This window comes from Pimephales promelas, chromosome 14, assembly GCF_988280905.1.
Source record: "Pimephales promelas chromosome 14, fPimPro1.hap1.1, whole genome shotgun sequence".
In the NCBI taxonomy this organism is placed as follows: domain Eukaryota; kingdom Metazoa; phylum Chordata; class Actinopteri; order Cypriniformes; family Leuciscidae; genus Pimephales; species Pimephales promelas.
The window spans coordinates 26,844,426-26,857,254 of NC_142782.1; the positions used below are offsets into that span (position 1 = coordinate 26,844,426).

At 34.9% G+C, this 12,829-nt stretch overlaps 2 protein-coding genes across 3 annotated transcripts; one reads left to right on the forward strand and one right to left on the reverse strand.

Moving 5' to 3' along the window:
- kgd4 (alpha-ketoglutarate dehydrogenase subunit 4) lies at positions 1–2,506 on the forward strand. 2 transcript variants are annotated; one of them, XM_039675994.2, is made up of 5 exons: positions 1–142; positions 1,153–1,218; positions 1,594–1,657; positions 1,774–1,982; positions 2,123–2,506. In XM_039675994.2, exons 2-5 carry the CDS (start codon positions 1,168–1,170, stop codon positions 2,138–2,140), a joined length of 342 nt encoding a protein of 113 aa, XP_039531928.2. In that variant the 5' UTR covers positions 1–142; positions 1,153–1,167; the 3' UTR covers positions 2,141–2,506. The 2 variants fall into 2 exon arrangements, with proteins under 2 accessions (XP_039531928.2, XP_039531917.2); XM_039675983.2 differs by having other exon boundaries at positions 4–142; positions 1,150–1,218.
- Positions 2,507–3,382: 876 nt separating this feature from the next.
- mier3b (mesoderm induction early response 1, family member 3 b) lies at positions 3,383–11,512 on the reverse strand. Its single transcript, XM_039675952.2, has 13 exons — positions 11,424–11,512; positions 10,701–10,725; positions 10,215–10,360; positions 9,958–10,092; positions 9,754–9,877; positions 9,423–9,496; positions 9,152–9,224; positions 8,445–8,590; positions 8,244–8,325; positions 8,061–8,155; positions 7,150–7,277; positions 6,913–7,064; positions 3,383–5,574 (listed from the first exon to the last, which is right to left on the reverse strand). The coding sequence occupies exons 1-13, from the start codon at positions 11,430–11,432 to the stop codon at positions 5,123–5,125; spliced, it is 1,641 nt and encodes a 546-aa protein (XP_039531886.1). The 5' UTR covers positions 11,433–11,512; the 3' UTR covers positions 3,383–5,122.
- Between the last annotated feature and the right edge of the window lie 1,317 nt (positions 11,513–12,829).

Below are 12,829 nucleotides of genomic sequence, written 5' to 3' on the forward strand. Positions count from 1 at the left end.
CCTGCATCAAACCAAGCATGAGCAGAAATAAAGGATTGGCCGTTCACAGGCGACTATCTTGACGGTGCATACTAGTGTGGCTCGGAGGTCAACATGGAAAAATAAGGTTATATTGCTCAACTTGGTAGATAGCGTATTGATGGTAAGAATGTATGTTTTTTGTGCTTATTATAAAGCGTGGATCTGTGGATTTGTGACGTTTAGTGTAACGGTATTTTAATGGCAGACTCAGAACCACAATGAATATTAGCAGGATGAGCTAGGGTAAGGGTACAGTGGATTCATTTTGCGTTTGTTTGTTTTTTTCTGCAGTAATGTATTGATGTGTGATATCAAAGCTTATGAATTCGCATATATGACGGACTGTTTCAAGTAACTTACATTCATTATACTGATGTAGCTAATTTGACAGCCTCTCTGCCACAAACTCGAAAATTACGGTTGTTGTTATTTCTTGATAATTAATGCGTTATTTAAACAACCCTTTTATGATATTTATAGTCCTTACACATTGCCCTCGTCTGGTTGCCAAATGTAAATTCTTCCTTTATGTCGAATCTTTTCAGTGACTCATTTGACCCGGTTCGCAAAATTGGTCCGAACCGCTTTTTTTTTTTTTTACAGTCTATGGTCTGAACCATAGGTCTGAACTCTTTCGTGACTGGTTTGATAAACAATTGGCTGTAGTAGCATTATTATTCATATTCATATTAGTATTATTGTTATTATCATCATCATTACTACTACTCCTATTAATATTAAATTTGTTTTTTAATCGTTCAAACAAATTTAAGCCAAGCAAAACCAATTGATTTTTGAACCAGTTTTTTATTTATTTTATATATGTATATATAATATATATATATATATATATATATACATATACATATATGTAATATAAAACATAATATACACACACACACACACACACGAACTGTTCAAAAGAACCGATTCGCAAATTTGACTCGAACTTCCCATCGCTATTTGTCTGCCGCGTTTGTCCCATAGATAGACGGTTAAAAAAAAAACTTTATCCTTTAAGTTTTAGTCATAGATTGTAAGGTTTTAATACGACAGTGCCCTCTTCAAGTTGCTAATGTGTTCACTTACGCGTCTTCTTGTGTCTTGTCTGTGTGTTTGAACCGGAAGCAGTGATCGGATGTCGTCATGGGAAGCAAAGTTAGTGGCAAGATGGCAGCTGCCAGTCGGGTCGTGCAGGTAAACACTTGCTTCAGTCTGTATAGCGATCATATTGCTGTGACATCTCACTCATTTGTGCTCATTGTTGAAACGGTGATCTCTTATCCGCATACTATTCAGTAAATATGATCTTGGGTGTTTTTACTTCACCAAAATGCATTGATTTCACTGGTTTGGCAGATGCCCTTGTGGACAGACCCAGTTTCGGCTCTGTTTATCGCTTTATTTCAAATCTGTAAAGCGCATTATTATTTCAGCAACACGTTACGCATTGTGAACATTAAATGCAATCTCTAAATATTAAAAGTGTAAGTGTCTGCGGTTGTAGATATATCACTGCAGACAGAATTGTTTTGTTTAATTTTTCTCATTACATTTTTTTTTTCTTTGCAGGTTGTGCGACCTCATGCACCTTTAATTAAATTTCCTGATCGAAACGGCGTCCCTAGGCCGAATGGTAAGTTGTGTACATGTTTAGCCTACTTCCATTGGTTTAGTTTTTGAATCATTGTAGTAAACTTGCTGGCACTACGAGTTTGTTGGTATAAAAAAAAGTTTCTGCTGTATTTCCAGTACAAGAGGCACTGAAGGTGCTTGCAGCCAGTCTCCCACAGATCTCCCCATCCGCACCTCCTCCTGCACCGTCAATATCACCTCCACCCAGACCACCGGCACGCATCAACCGACTGCCGGGAACCCCTGACAGCGTCTCTGTAATTAAAGATTTACCTCAGAGATACCGCAGAAGAACCCTTGCATTAGATGAAATGGACTACATCCAGGTTAGTGTTCATTTGTTTAGATCACCATTTGTTCGCCTTTCACTTTTAACAGTCTTCTATATAAATGTTGTAATCTTCAGAACAAAAATACACCAGATTATGAATAAACCACTGATCATACCTTGTTTTCTCTTTTGCAGCGAGGCGGACCAGAGTGACTCGTCTGGTCCAGTTTATTCAGACTTCTTATTTGTGGAAATCTGACAACTTGCTTTTTTTTCCTCCGTATAAGAGTTCATGATGTCATCTAAATAAATTATAGTTATATTGTACATACAGATTATCATTTGACATTTGCTCTGTACTTACATTGAAATGCAAAACTCTTTGCCTTCCTATTCTTCAATCCATCTGTGTTGTATTGGCCACTTTGTCCAGCACCTCTTCTGACCATCATGAACAGAGTTGATGAACTTCCTCATGTATTCTGGATTCAGAGAAAAGCATTCAGTGCCAAACAACAAAATGGATCACAGAGTACTGCAAATCAAAACGATTAAAATATGTACTAATTTTTGAAAGTTTTCAGTTGTCGTTTCTTATTTAATTTAATCATAACCACCATCTCTGTATTTTATTTTTATTTAACCAGTCAAATTACCACATTTGTTTCCAGAGCTTTTATTTCTGGGGCTTTTTACACCAAGTAATAAAGTACAACAAAAATACAAAATAATGAAAAACCAGCCACAAAGCAATACAATTATATGTACATATTTTATAAACAATAGCGATATCTGAATAATTCTGTAATGTTATGATTGTCTGTGTATATATATGGATATACATTTATAAGATTTGTTGGTTTTATTCACAAGTTTTACCATCCATGGTTGAATGTGAAAACCTCTATTTAATAATTCTTTTAAATTTCTAAATTAAATACATAATAAAACACACATCCACTTTACCAAACTTTTCTCAATATTTTTAAGATGTAAAACGTTTACTTCGATAGGTCAAAACAACCTGTACATTCTGGTATTTTAGTTTATCTTTAAAATGAAACAATAGGCAAAAGGGTGAAACTACTGTCAATGTACTTAAGCAAATCTTGCTGAAGTTCACGGTTTCATTTATAAAAAGTACTAATACAGAATAGTAGGAGCACGGAGACCTTTTTAAGTATGAAAATAAAAAAACTTTTTTATATGAGCACCAAGTACTACATTAGTTGTGCATGATAAAGTTCTCTGCTTGATGTACAGACACTGAAAACATTTTCAACGAAAAAGATTGGCAGATATAAACTCTTTGTAGTGCTTTCTATCCAGTCAAGGAATAATAGCATCTATGGATCCATTTCAATCAGCTTTTGTAATCGTAACTCCAAACATGCTACCAACGAGTACTTCCCTATGTTTTAACTATGTAGATGCAAAAGACTCTTTAAACTCAAATTATAATTGGAACTGCAGTGCATTCAATAGAAAATAGACTCTTCACATTACTATTAGCAGCCGGTAAGTATCAAGTGAACGAATGAAAGCAAAGAGATGAACAAATGGGTTTAAATGGGAGTGTCCAAAAAGCATGTGCCACACAGATTTCCATTTCTACACACCTCTCTCTCTCCAAAAAAAAAATAAAAAAAATGGTGTGGTACTTTTGCAACGACAAACATGAACATGCATGTTTTTGACGTCTCACTGCAGTAAAGAAACAAAGGCAAGAATAAGATATGGATATTGTAAGACTTACAGAAGAACAACATTCTATACATATCTACATATTGCCATACATCAAAAACTTATTTTTTTTTTCTAACATTTTTGCATTACCCCAATCAAAGTCAGGGCTTTTAATATACAAATTAGTTTTATGGTAAATTGTTTTAAATGCAAATAACAGGAAGGACTCGAGCTCAGAGGCAGTATCGGTTTTGATACAGTGTGGCAAGCTGATTGCTTTTTGGCATTTAGTATTAATCAGCTTGAAATATGTCAAAGGATCAACAAGAGTCCAATCTGCTTCATGCATACAATATACAAAAATGGTAAAGAACTTAAGATAGAGAGCTTAACATAAAAAGAGGTCCAGAGTGATTAATAATTATCTCAATTAACATTCAGGTGTTCTCATTACCCCTGACAGCTACGAAATATACATAATGCATAGCTGGAAAAAAAAATAACACTGGTTCAATTGGTACTAAAGCGCCTGCAGTTTAGAGCAGCAGACTTTGTAAAAAAAAATGAATGTAAATAGCTTTGCATGCTCAAAGGGGAATCATAAATGTCCTGCACACTTCACAGTTTAATATTTATGCTAATACTGTAGAGTGCAGGCAACTGTCCCATAGAGCCAATCAGTCTCATAAAATGCTATTGGAGGTTATTGTTACTTGAGTGCCAAATCTTGGACCAAAAAAAAAACTATAGTGGAAACTTTGGGAACTGGAAAATCTACATTTCTGAGAAAGATTCAATTAGTGTTCTTCTCAGTCAATTGTTGTAATACACAAAATTTAACAATTAAGCAAAAAGATCAACCAAAAAAAAAAAGTTATCAGATTACCACAATAAATTGAGTTATTAAAGCTTATACTTAAAAACATCCTAACTCGAACACCAACCAATAACGAGAAACAAAGTGCTGTTTAAACGTAATACTCCTGCTCGCTATTTTCACTTACAAGAGCCAGTTTCCTGATATACAAAATGCTACATTTCCCAAGGCTTAGTCTATCTCGGGGGTGTAAACTCTGGAAAAAAAGTACCCATTTTTGAAACAGACACACATACATGAAAAGCGAAAAGCCTGTAACAAAAAAAATAAAATGCAGTTTTGGCAGCAGCCATTTATCCGTGAGACGATAAAACAAAGATGCAGGCGTTGGGATGAGAACAGTAAAAGACTTTAGCTCCAGCATTTAGGTTTAACTGTATATCACCGAAGACAAAAAGGATATTAAATATCTGAAGGACCAGAAAAATAAATGGCTATTTAAACTCTTGAGAAATCAAGATTTCTTAGCTCTGTACAATAAAGACATCACTGATGTCATATTCCAAAAACAAAAAAACGACCAAAAGGTATATTCATATACTCATATATTCATATATATAAAGATTTCTTAATTTAAAAAAGAACTAATAGTCAGTGAGCAGATGAGTCAGTGTCTGGGTGGCAGAAAGAAGTCAGTCAGACTGAAGTGCAGTGTGTTGGTGGTGTCGTGAATGAGAGCTGATAAAACTGTTGGCTTCACCGCTCCCTATGCTGCTGAAGTCTGTGACCGACACCGCCATCGTGGTGCCCGTAATGCGACGTGCGCGTCTGCCCTCGAAGTCCACGCCCAGGTTAGTAACGGACACATCGTTCATGAAGGACTCCGAAAGGCCCATCTTGAGCCTCTTGGAGGGCCGCTCGCAGTCTTTGGTGCTGCACACGCTGATCTGACCCAGATCCGAGCGGTAGAAGCCAGAATCCAGCATGCTGAGGCAGCCGCTGTCTCCGTTTGTGGTGTAGCTCAGCTGATCATCATGGTTCATGGCTCCTCTGTGTAAACTCTCCAGAGGAGGGAAATAAGGGGAGTCCATACAGCTCATGTCTCCTGGACCGTTGCACACAGTTGCTACGCTATTACTAAGGGCTGCAAGAAAAAGACTATAATTTTGTATCTTGTCAAAATGCACGAGTGCATATGTTAGAACTTTACAAATAAACACTGGCAGTCAAAGGTTTGGAATAATAAAATGTCATGTTTTTGAAAGAAGTAATTTATGCTTACCAAGGCTGCGTTTTTTTGATCAAAAATACAGTAAAAAAGCAATATTGTGAAATATTACTACAATAAAAAAAAAAAACCATTTCAATTAGAATACATTTACAAATATAATTTTAGGGCTGGGGTATAACTAAACGATTAGTTGGGTGATTATTTTATCGATTAGTTGACTAATCTAGCGAAGAATATAAAGAATATTTTTTTGCTGCTCGATTACTAAAAAAAAAAAAATGTATCTCAAATAAATACTAGCGTACTGAATCATGATATTATAGACCATTTCACAAGATGTAAACAACACTGGTCCAGAAGCACTTCCTGTTTCAGTTTTTTAACACTACATAAAAGCTGGGATAAAATACAACCAACAGAACATTTAAAACTGAATCAAAAAGTTAAACAAACATCTTTAAGATGTTTTCTTTACATGTGAAATAAAGAAAACAGTTACAAACTGAAACAGGAAGTGCTTCTGGACCAGTGTTGTTTACATCTTGTGAAATGGTCTATAAACTGGCTAACGTATAAAGTTATGTATTTGAACACCGTCCTTGTAACTCTACAACCGCCAAATCCGTGTTATTAAAATATATAGTAATAATTGAGCACCAACATTAATTGATAACAACTGAGCACTAAAAAAGCATATTAGAATGATTTCTTAAATATCATGACACTGAAGACGTAATACAGCTTTGCCATCACAAGAATCTATTACATAAAAAATATGTTAAAATGGACAGTTATTCAAAGCGTTTGACCACCAGTGTACCATTATACTTGTGTAAAATTTCTGGAGAAAAAACAGGGATGTATGATGAAGAAATTCTTGCTGACAGCATTACAATAGTGTTTTTTTCCTACTGAAATTTATTTTTATGTAAAAAAAAAAAAAAGGTATTAATATAATCCAAAAAAGAAAGACAGGTAAATGTGTTTTAACAACCTTTTGTTACATAATCAATTAGTCAGTAAATTACTCATATGATTTAGTAGCTGCTCTGATTGATTCAGTTAACTCAGTGAAGGGCTCATCTGATTCAAACTGCTAACAATCATTTTACCACCTTTTTGAGTGATTCATTAAAAGAACATTTATTTATATAGCGCTTTTCACAATACCGATTAACCAGAATAAACGACTAATAAATTCCTAAGAATAAATCATTTGTGAATCATGACCACTGTGGCAGCTTAGCTCACCTGTAAGGTCACTAGCAGTGATAGAGTTGAGCAGTCCGAGCTGTTGTTCGGCTGACGCCTCCATCCTTCCCCCTGCTCCTGTCGAACACACGGATAAAGAGCTGTCCACCGCCAGACCCTCGGCCTCATCCACCAGCCTGTCCATCAGGTCTCTGAGGACACAACCAACACTTACTTTCGTTGAAACACACAGTACTCAACAGGCAAAAAGAACCAATTTCGCATCCCAGCACTTACGTCACACCCGGGTAACAACTGTACTTCTTCTTGCCGAATCGGTTCTGTTGAGCAAAGAAGTCAAAACGTTCCGACTTTTTCCACATGTAATAAAAAGCCACACATTCTGCTACAGTCCGTGTCTGAACCTGAAAAAAAAAATGAAAAAATCTTAGAATATGCCCATTAACAAAAATAAAGTGCATAATGTTTGCATAACTAACCAAACAGAGTTACTTTTACAATGTACATTTATCACTGCATATTAATTTAAGCATATTTTCCAAACAAATCCACAATTTAACAACCAAAAACTCAACACTTTTTGTGATTTGGCTGCTCATTTACACAAAAAAAATAGCATTTTGAGGGCCTGAAAAGTACAAACTACAAAAAACAGGAATTTGTGAAAATGGTCATGTCATCCACATGTGTATGTGTCCATATTGTGTAACTTTACAAAGTGACCTCACCAAATACTGGCCTGGCATGCATTATACAGCGTTTTTAATCTTATTTGCAGATCTGTCTGAACGGGATCGTTTGACAACATTGACAACATTGACAACACAAAGGGAAAGTTACATTTAGTACATCGTTCCCTTTTATTCAGCAATTTCTAATTAAATAGATCTAAAGATACTTTTACATTTTTCAAGTCAGCATATTAGAATGATTTCTGAAGGACCATGTTCATGCGTCACTGAAGACTGGAGTAATGGGTGCTGAAAATTCAGCTTTTTTTTAAATATTAAAATAGAAAACTGATTTTACTATATTTTTGGATCAAATAAATGCAGCCTTGGTGAGCATAAAATACTTTTTTTAAAAGCTTTACCAACCCCAAACATTTAATGTTTACTAAACGTTTGAACAGTAGTGTACAACAACAGTTGATGACTCCAGTGAAAAAGACAACATAAATCACTTGCCTTGTGTTTCTGAATAAGATGGAAGTTTTTCTCATAAATCTGCAGCGCATGTTCAAAGTTCCTACATTCCTCCTCTGACCATGGTGGGGATTCTTCTATAAAAAAACAACATAAAGAAAGTGAACATTTATGCCACTACAGGTACAAAAGCTTTAAAAGCTAGTCCTGTACTGAACAGCCCACCCTTCAAGGTCTTCACATTACTGCAGTATCGCGTCAGTGCCTCACAGGTGTTGTAATTACTTTTGAAAAGCTCGAACAAGGCCTAGAAATAAGGTCATTGAGGGAAAAAAAGCAATTAAAACCATAGCAGCAGATCTCACATGGGCGGAAGATTTTTACCTAAATTATTTTAATTAATGAGAGCTTTTAGAGAGCACATACCTGTTCGTTATCTCGTATGTGTTCAGATGTGGAATCTTGTGTGCCGTCATCTGTAGACTGTGACAGTGCTTCTCTGAGGTAGTCTCTCACTTTACTTTCAGACAGCACGTCAGGACACCACAGCAGCTGATCGTCCTCCTCGTATGCTTTAAACAACAATACACATTCAAATTGGTCTCATTCAGTAATTTATTTGTGATTCAATAATTTATCGAGCTAACAAACAAGTATATGGACATTGAATGGCTTTTCTGAGGTAAATGTAACATTACGTGACATTTGTGTGAGCGGTTTTATTTTATGTCTTTTCACAGTTAAAACACTAACACTTTTGATTGAGTGATTTCATGAGACGTGATACATTTTGGTAAGTAGTACTGTATCTTTCAGCATACCTTCTGATGTTCATTAATGTTTATTTTGTGCTATAACTAGAAGTAAAGCAGAAGAGATGATCCTTCCATATGCAATCAGCAATGCCGCTTGTGCTTTGCTTAAACTCTGGGTTAAACAGCGATCTGTCACGCAACATTAAAGAGCGCCAAAACGCCATTTATTGTTGTAATTTTCTGATAGAACAGCATTAGATTCTTGGGATTTAACAGTCAATATTGGTCCATCAAAATGAGAATTGATTAAAATCGAGACATCAATATGTTCAACCCAGCTCTAATGATTCATAATGTAAATGGTTTAAAAACGCTCACCCTTTTCATCCTCATTATAGTGGCTAAGCCCCATGGGAACGTCTGCTTGATACTGAGACCCAACCATTATTTCCTGTAATAAAAAAAAATATAAATAAATAAATAAATATATATATATATATATATAAATAAATAATGTGGCTCAAAGGATTTATTTCAATTTCTTTTTTTTACTTTTGACCTCCACCTAAGCTCCATCACCATGTTTGGTCTATGTCTATATATATATATTAAGAGAATGTGTACAACATTTGAATAATATGATACTAACCTTTCTAGAATCTTCACTGCTCACACCATCCTCCTCCCACTCATATTCTTTATCACCATCATATGTTGCGTTGGCTGGAGAAAATATCACACATTTAGTAATTAAATATATTTGCATATACCTTTAAAAAGCAAAAAAATATACTTGAAGGGGTCTATAAAAGTTTAAGAAATGCAGATAAAATTATTATGACCCCTCACCACTTTCAATATCATCTTACATGTTTATAATTAATTAAATGATTAAACTATAAAGCATTCAGAAAAAAGAAATAAATTAACATGTAAAAACCCAAACTGTTCTTGTAGAAGATAGTAATGATTATTCTCACATCTGAGTGTTCTAGGGAAGAAGTCTGTGGCATCATGGGAGGTAACAGAAGGGGTCAGATCATCAGCAGAGGACTGGGTCTCCTCTTCATAATCTCCTGACAAGAGATCTTTCGCTATCTCCTCCTGCAGCAGAAAACATTTAGTGATTTCATCTTGTTGAAAATTTCCCCTGGCTGGCCCTGAAGCAAAATCATGTCAATTACCTTATCCAGGGTCATGTCAGGCAGATCATCAGCTAGTTCAACGGAAGAACTGTCCATGCTAGATCCTGCCCCTGTACTGACTGACGCCTCATAACGATACATAGCCAACAACTCCTCGATCGGCATGTTCCCCTCCTGTTCGTGTTAGAAAATAAATGTATCACAGCAGAAATATGACCCTTATCATCTATTGAACAGTTAACAATGCATACACTTTCAAATCAGTCAAAAGGTGGATTGTTATGAATGCATGTTACCCTCTCCAAGTCTGACAATTCTGCACTGAAATTCTTTTCTCCATCCAAAAGCTCTTCCTCCTCCAAAGTTCTCTCATCGTCATACTCATGAATTAACATCTCAGCTGTTGGATCAAAATCGTGATCCTCTGAGGACAAAGAGCCAACTGGGAAAAGAAATGAAACACTGTTATTGATTTTAGCATTTAGTGGAAATTCATAGAAGAAAATATATATTCCAATATCTACAAAAAAAAAACAGTCAGTTGATAATGCAAATTTTCTGATTAAAATATTTCTTAGTTAATATTGTGCAAATATTTGCAGAATGCTCACTTCATTTTGAACATCTAAGTTTGTACAAATACTTTATATTATAATATTACATGAACTCTCCTGCCCTCTGGATAGCAGGATTGGCAACTGAAAAACCCATATTGGTCAACTATTACTCTTATTAACAACTCTATAATCAGAATAAACAATACTCTTAAACAATGAACCTACCAGGGCTCGAACTCCCAAAGGAAGCCTGTACAGACAGATATGAAGAAAGCAGAAAAATAATGCAAAATTAATTATAGTACATTGACAAGCACAAACATTAGACACCGAATGAATTTTCAATTTTACACCCGTCTGCGTGCAAAACAAATAAATTAATTAAAACCCATGACAGCAAATGTACATCAATGTAAATTCAAGACGATGTCCACTCTTATAAAACAACATAACACTTAGCTTTTATCTAGTTATTAATGCGACAAAATTACTGGCACAAACCAAAAAGCTATCCTCTATTAACGGACGCTGTCATCCTCTCCAAACACTGCAAAATCCCATTTTGCTCACACTATAAACAAACCTTCCCTCAACGTTAACAGCCAATATGCATACCCACAATATATTAAAACACGATTAAACCTTATAAAACAGTCCAATGAAAACGATTTTTTATCGAGCAATGTATCAATTACAGGCGACGATTTCTTGTTTGTTTGTTTTTTTCCTGTGAGCTAACGGGGATGAAATTCAGAGGCCTCTCCGATCCTGATAATTCACTCTTCAATTAAACCGGTTAACCATCGTCAGTTTTACCCATTTATTACTAAAACCCCAGCCGTATACACATGAGGCTCTAATATATATCAACGAAAGCCATAGCTATCATACAGAATCGTAAAAGAGATGGATTTAAAATCGAATACTTTTTCCAGCTATCCAGCTTACCTCCGCCATATTGGTGTCTTCGGCCTCATAGGTTGGCTGTGTGCTGCAGTACCCGGATGCGCACAGAGAGCCAATGGTGCACGCAGACCTTTTGGCACACTTTTCAAACAGATTTACAGCAAACAGGGTTTTAGATTCGGCCTGTTACAGTAATGAACCCCCAATAGTCTGCATGGTGTATAGCCTACTAAATAATTGTCATTGTCATTCACACATACACATTCTTACAAAGGTGTTCTCTGCAAGCCCCCAGACTAAACAATGCAAAATATAAGGTAAGGTAAATGAGAACAAAATGAGTTAGGCCTATATATACGTTCTAAATAAAAACAAGGTTTATCATACTATAAAAAGATGGAAAGGACCTAATACAATCCCAGTACATACAAGTTATAATGCTGTATGTGTATTATAAGCTAAGCTCTGCAACATGTTCTTAGTGCAATAGAACACAATAATAGCATAATTATGAGTTTATTATTTGTACTGACAATTAACATAGTTGACTGACCTCTGATGACATCAATCACAAGAATATCTAATGTCTATATTCTTTAAAATTTCAGATTTCTCTTTACTGTAACACTCATAAAACCTCAAAACTGTAAAAAGGCCATTTTCAAAGTTTTTCTTACAGTAATGAATATTTTTGTAGATTTTACTTTACAACATGTTTATAGTTACTGTAACTAAACCCTATGGTCGCCCTAAATATACAATTCATTAGCCTAAATAAATGTTGACTGAAATAAAATACATTTTTAAAAAACATTAACTTATTTTTATTTTTCATTTATTATTTAAAGTTCTAAAATAACTAAAACTTGATCCAATAAAAAGTAATAAAAAAATGTATGGGCATGTTATAAATTGAATAAAACGAAAAACTGAAAGAAAACAACAAAATGAATAAAAACTTTAATCTAAATAAAATACAAATGGAAAATATAAAAATAAAACAAATATTTCATAATATTATTAAAAACTAATTTACCATAACTCAATTTATAACAACAGTAAATCAAACTGCTTTACAATGGTAATTCACATAAGTGTCACAGCAGAATTTTTCCATGTGGTGGCAGTAGTAGCAAACACTCAGAGTTAAAGTTATCTTATATTTCATGTTCTTCAAGAAGAGAAGCACTTAATGCATTTGTTCGTTTGACAGTTGTCCTTTACTAGTTTCTTCATCCACTTAAGATTGCTGATAAGTAAAATTGGAACATTTGTCATCTTGTTGATAAAGGGTAGCTTTACTTCTTTGTACAGTAACATTGTACTGTTTTAAAATCATACCTCTATAATTAATCTCTGCCAGGACTGTTGTCTGAGATTACTCTGACCCTCAGTGCACAGGAACTGGCTTGATATGTTATTTCATGACGTCAGTCCCAGATTTTATA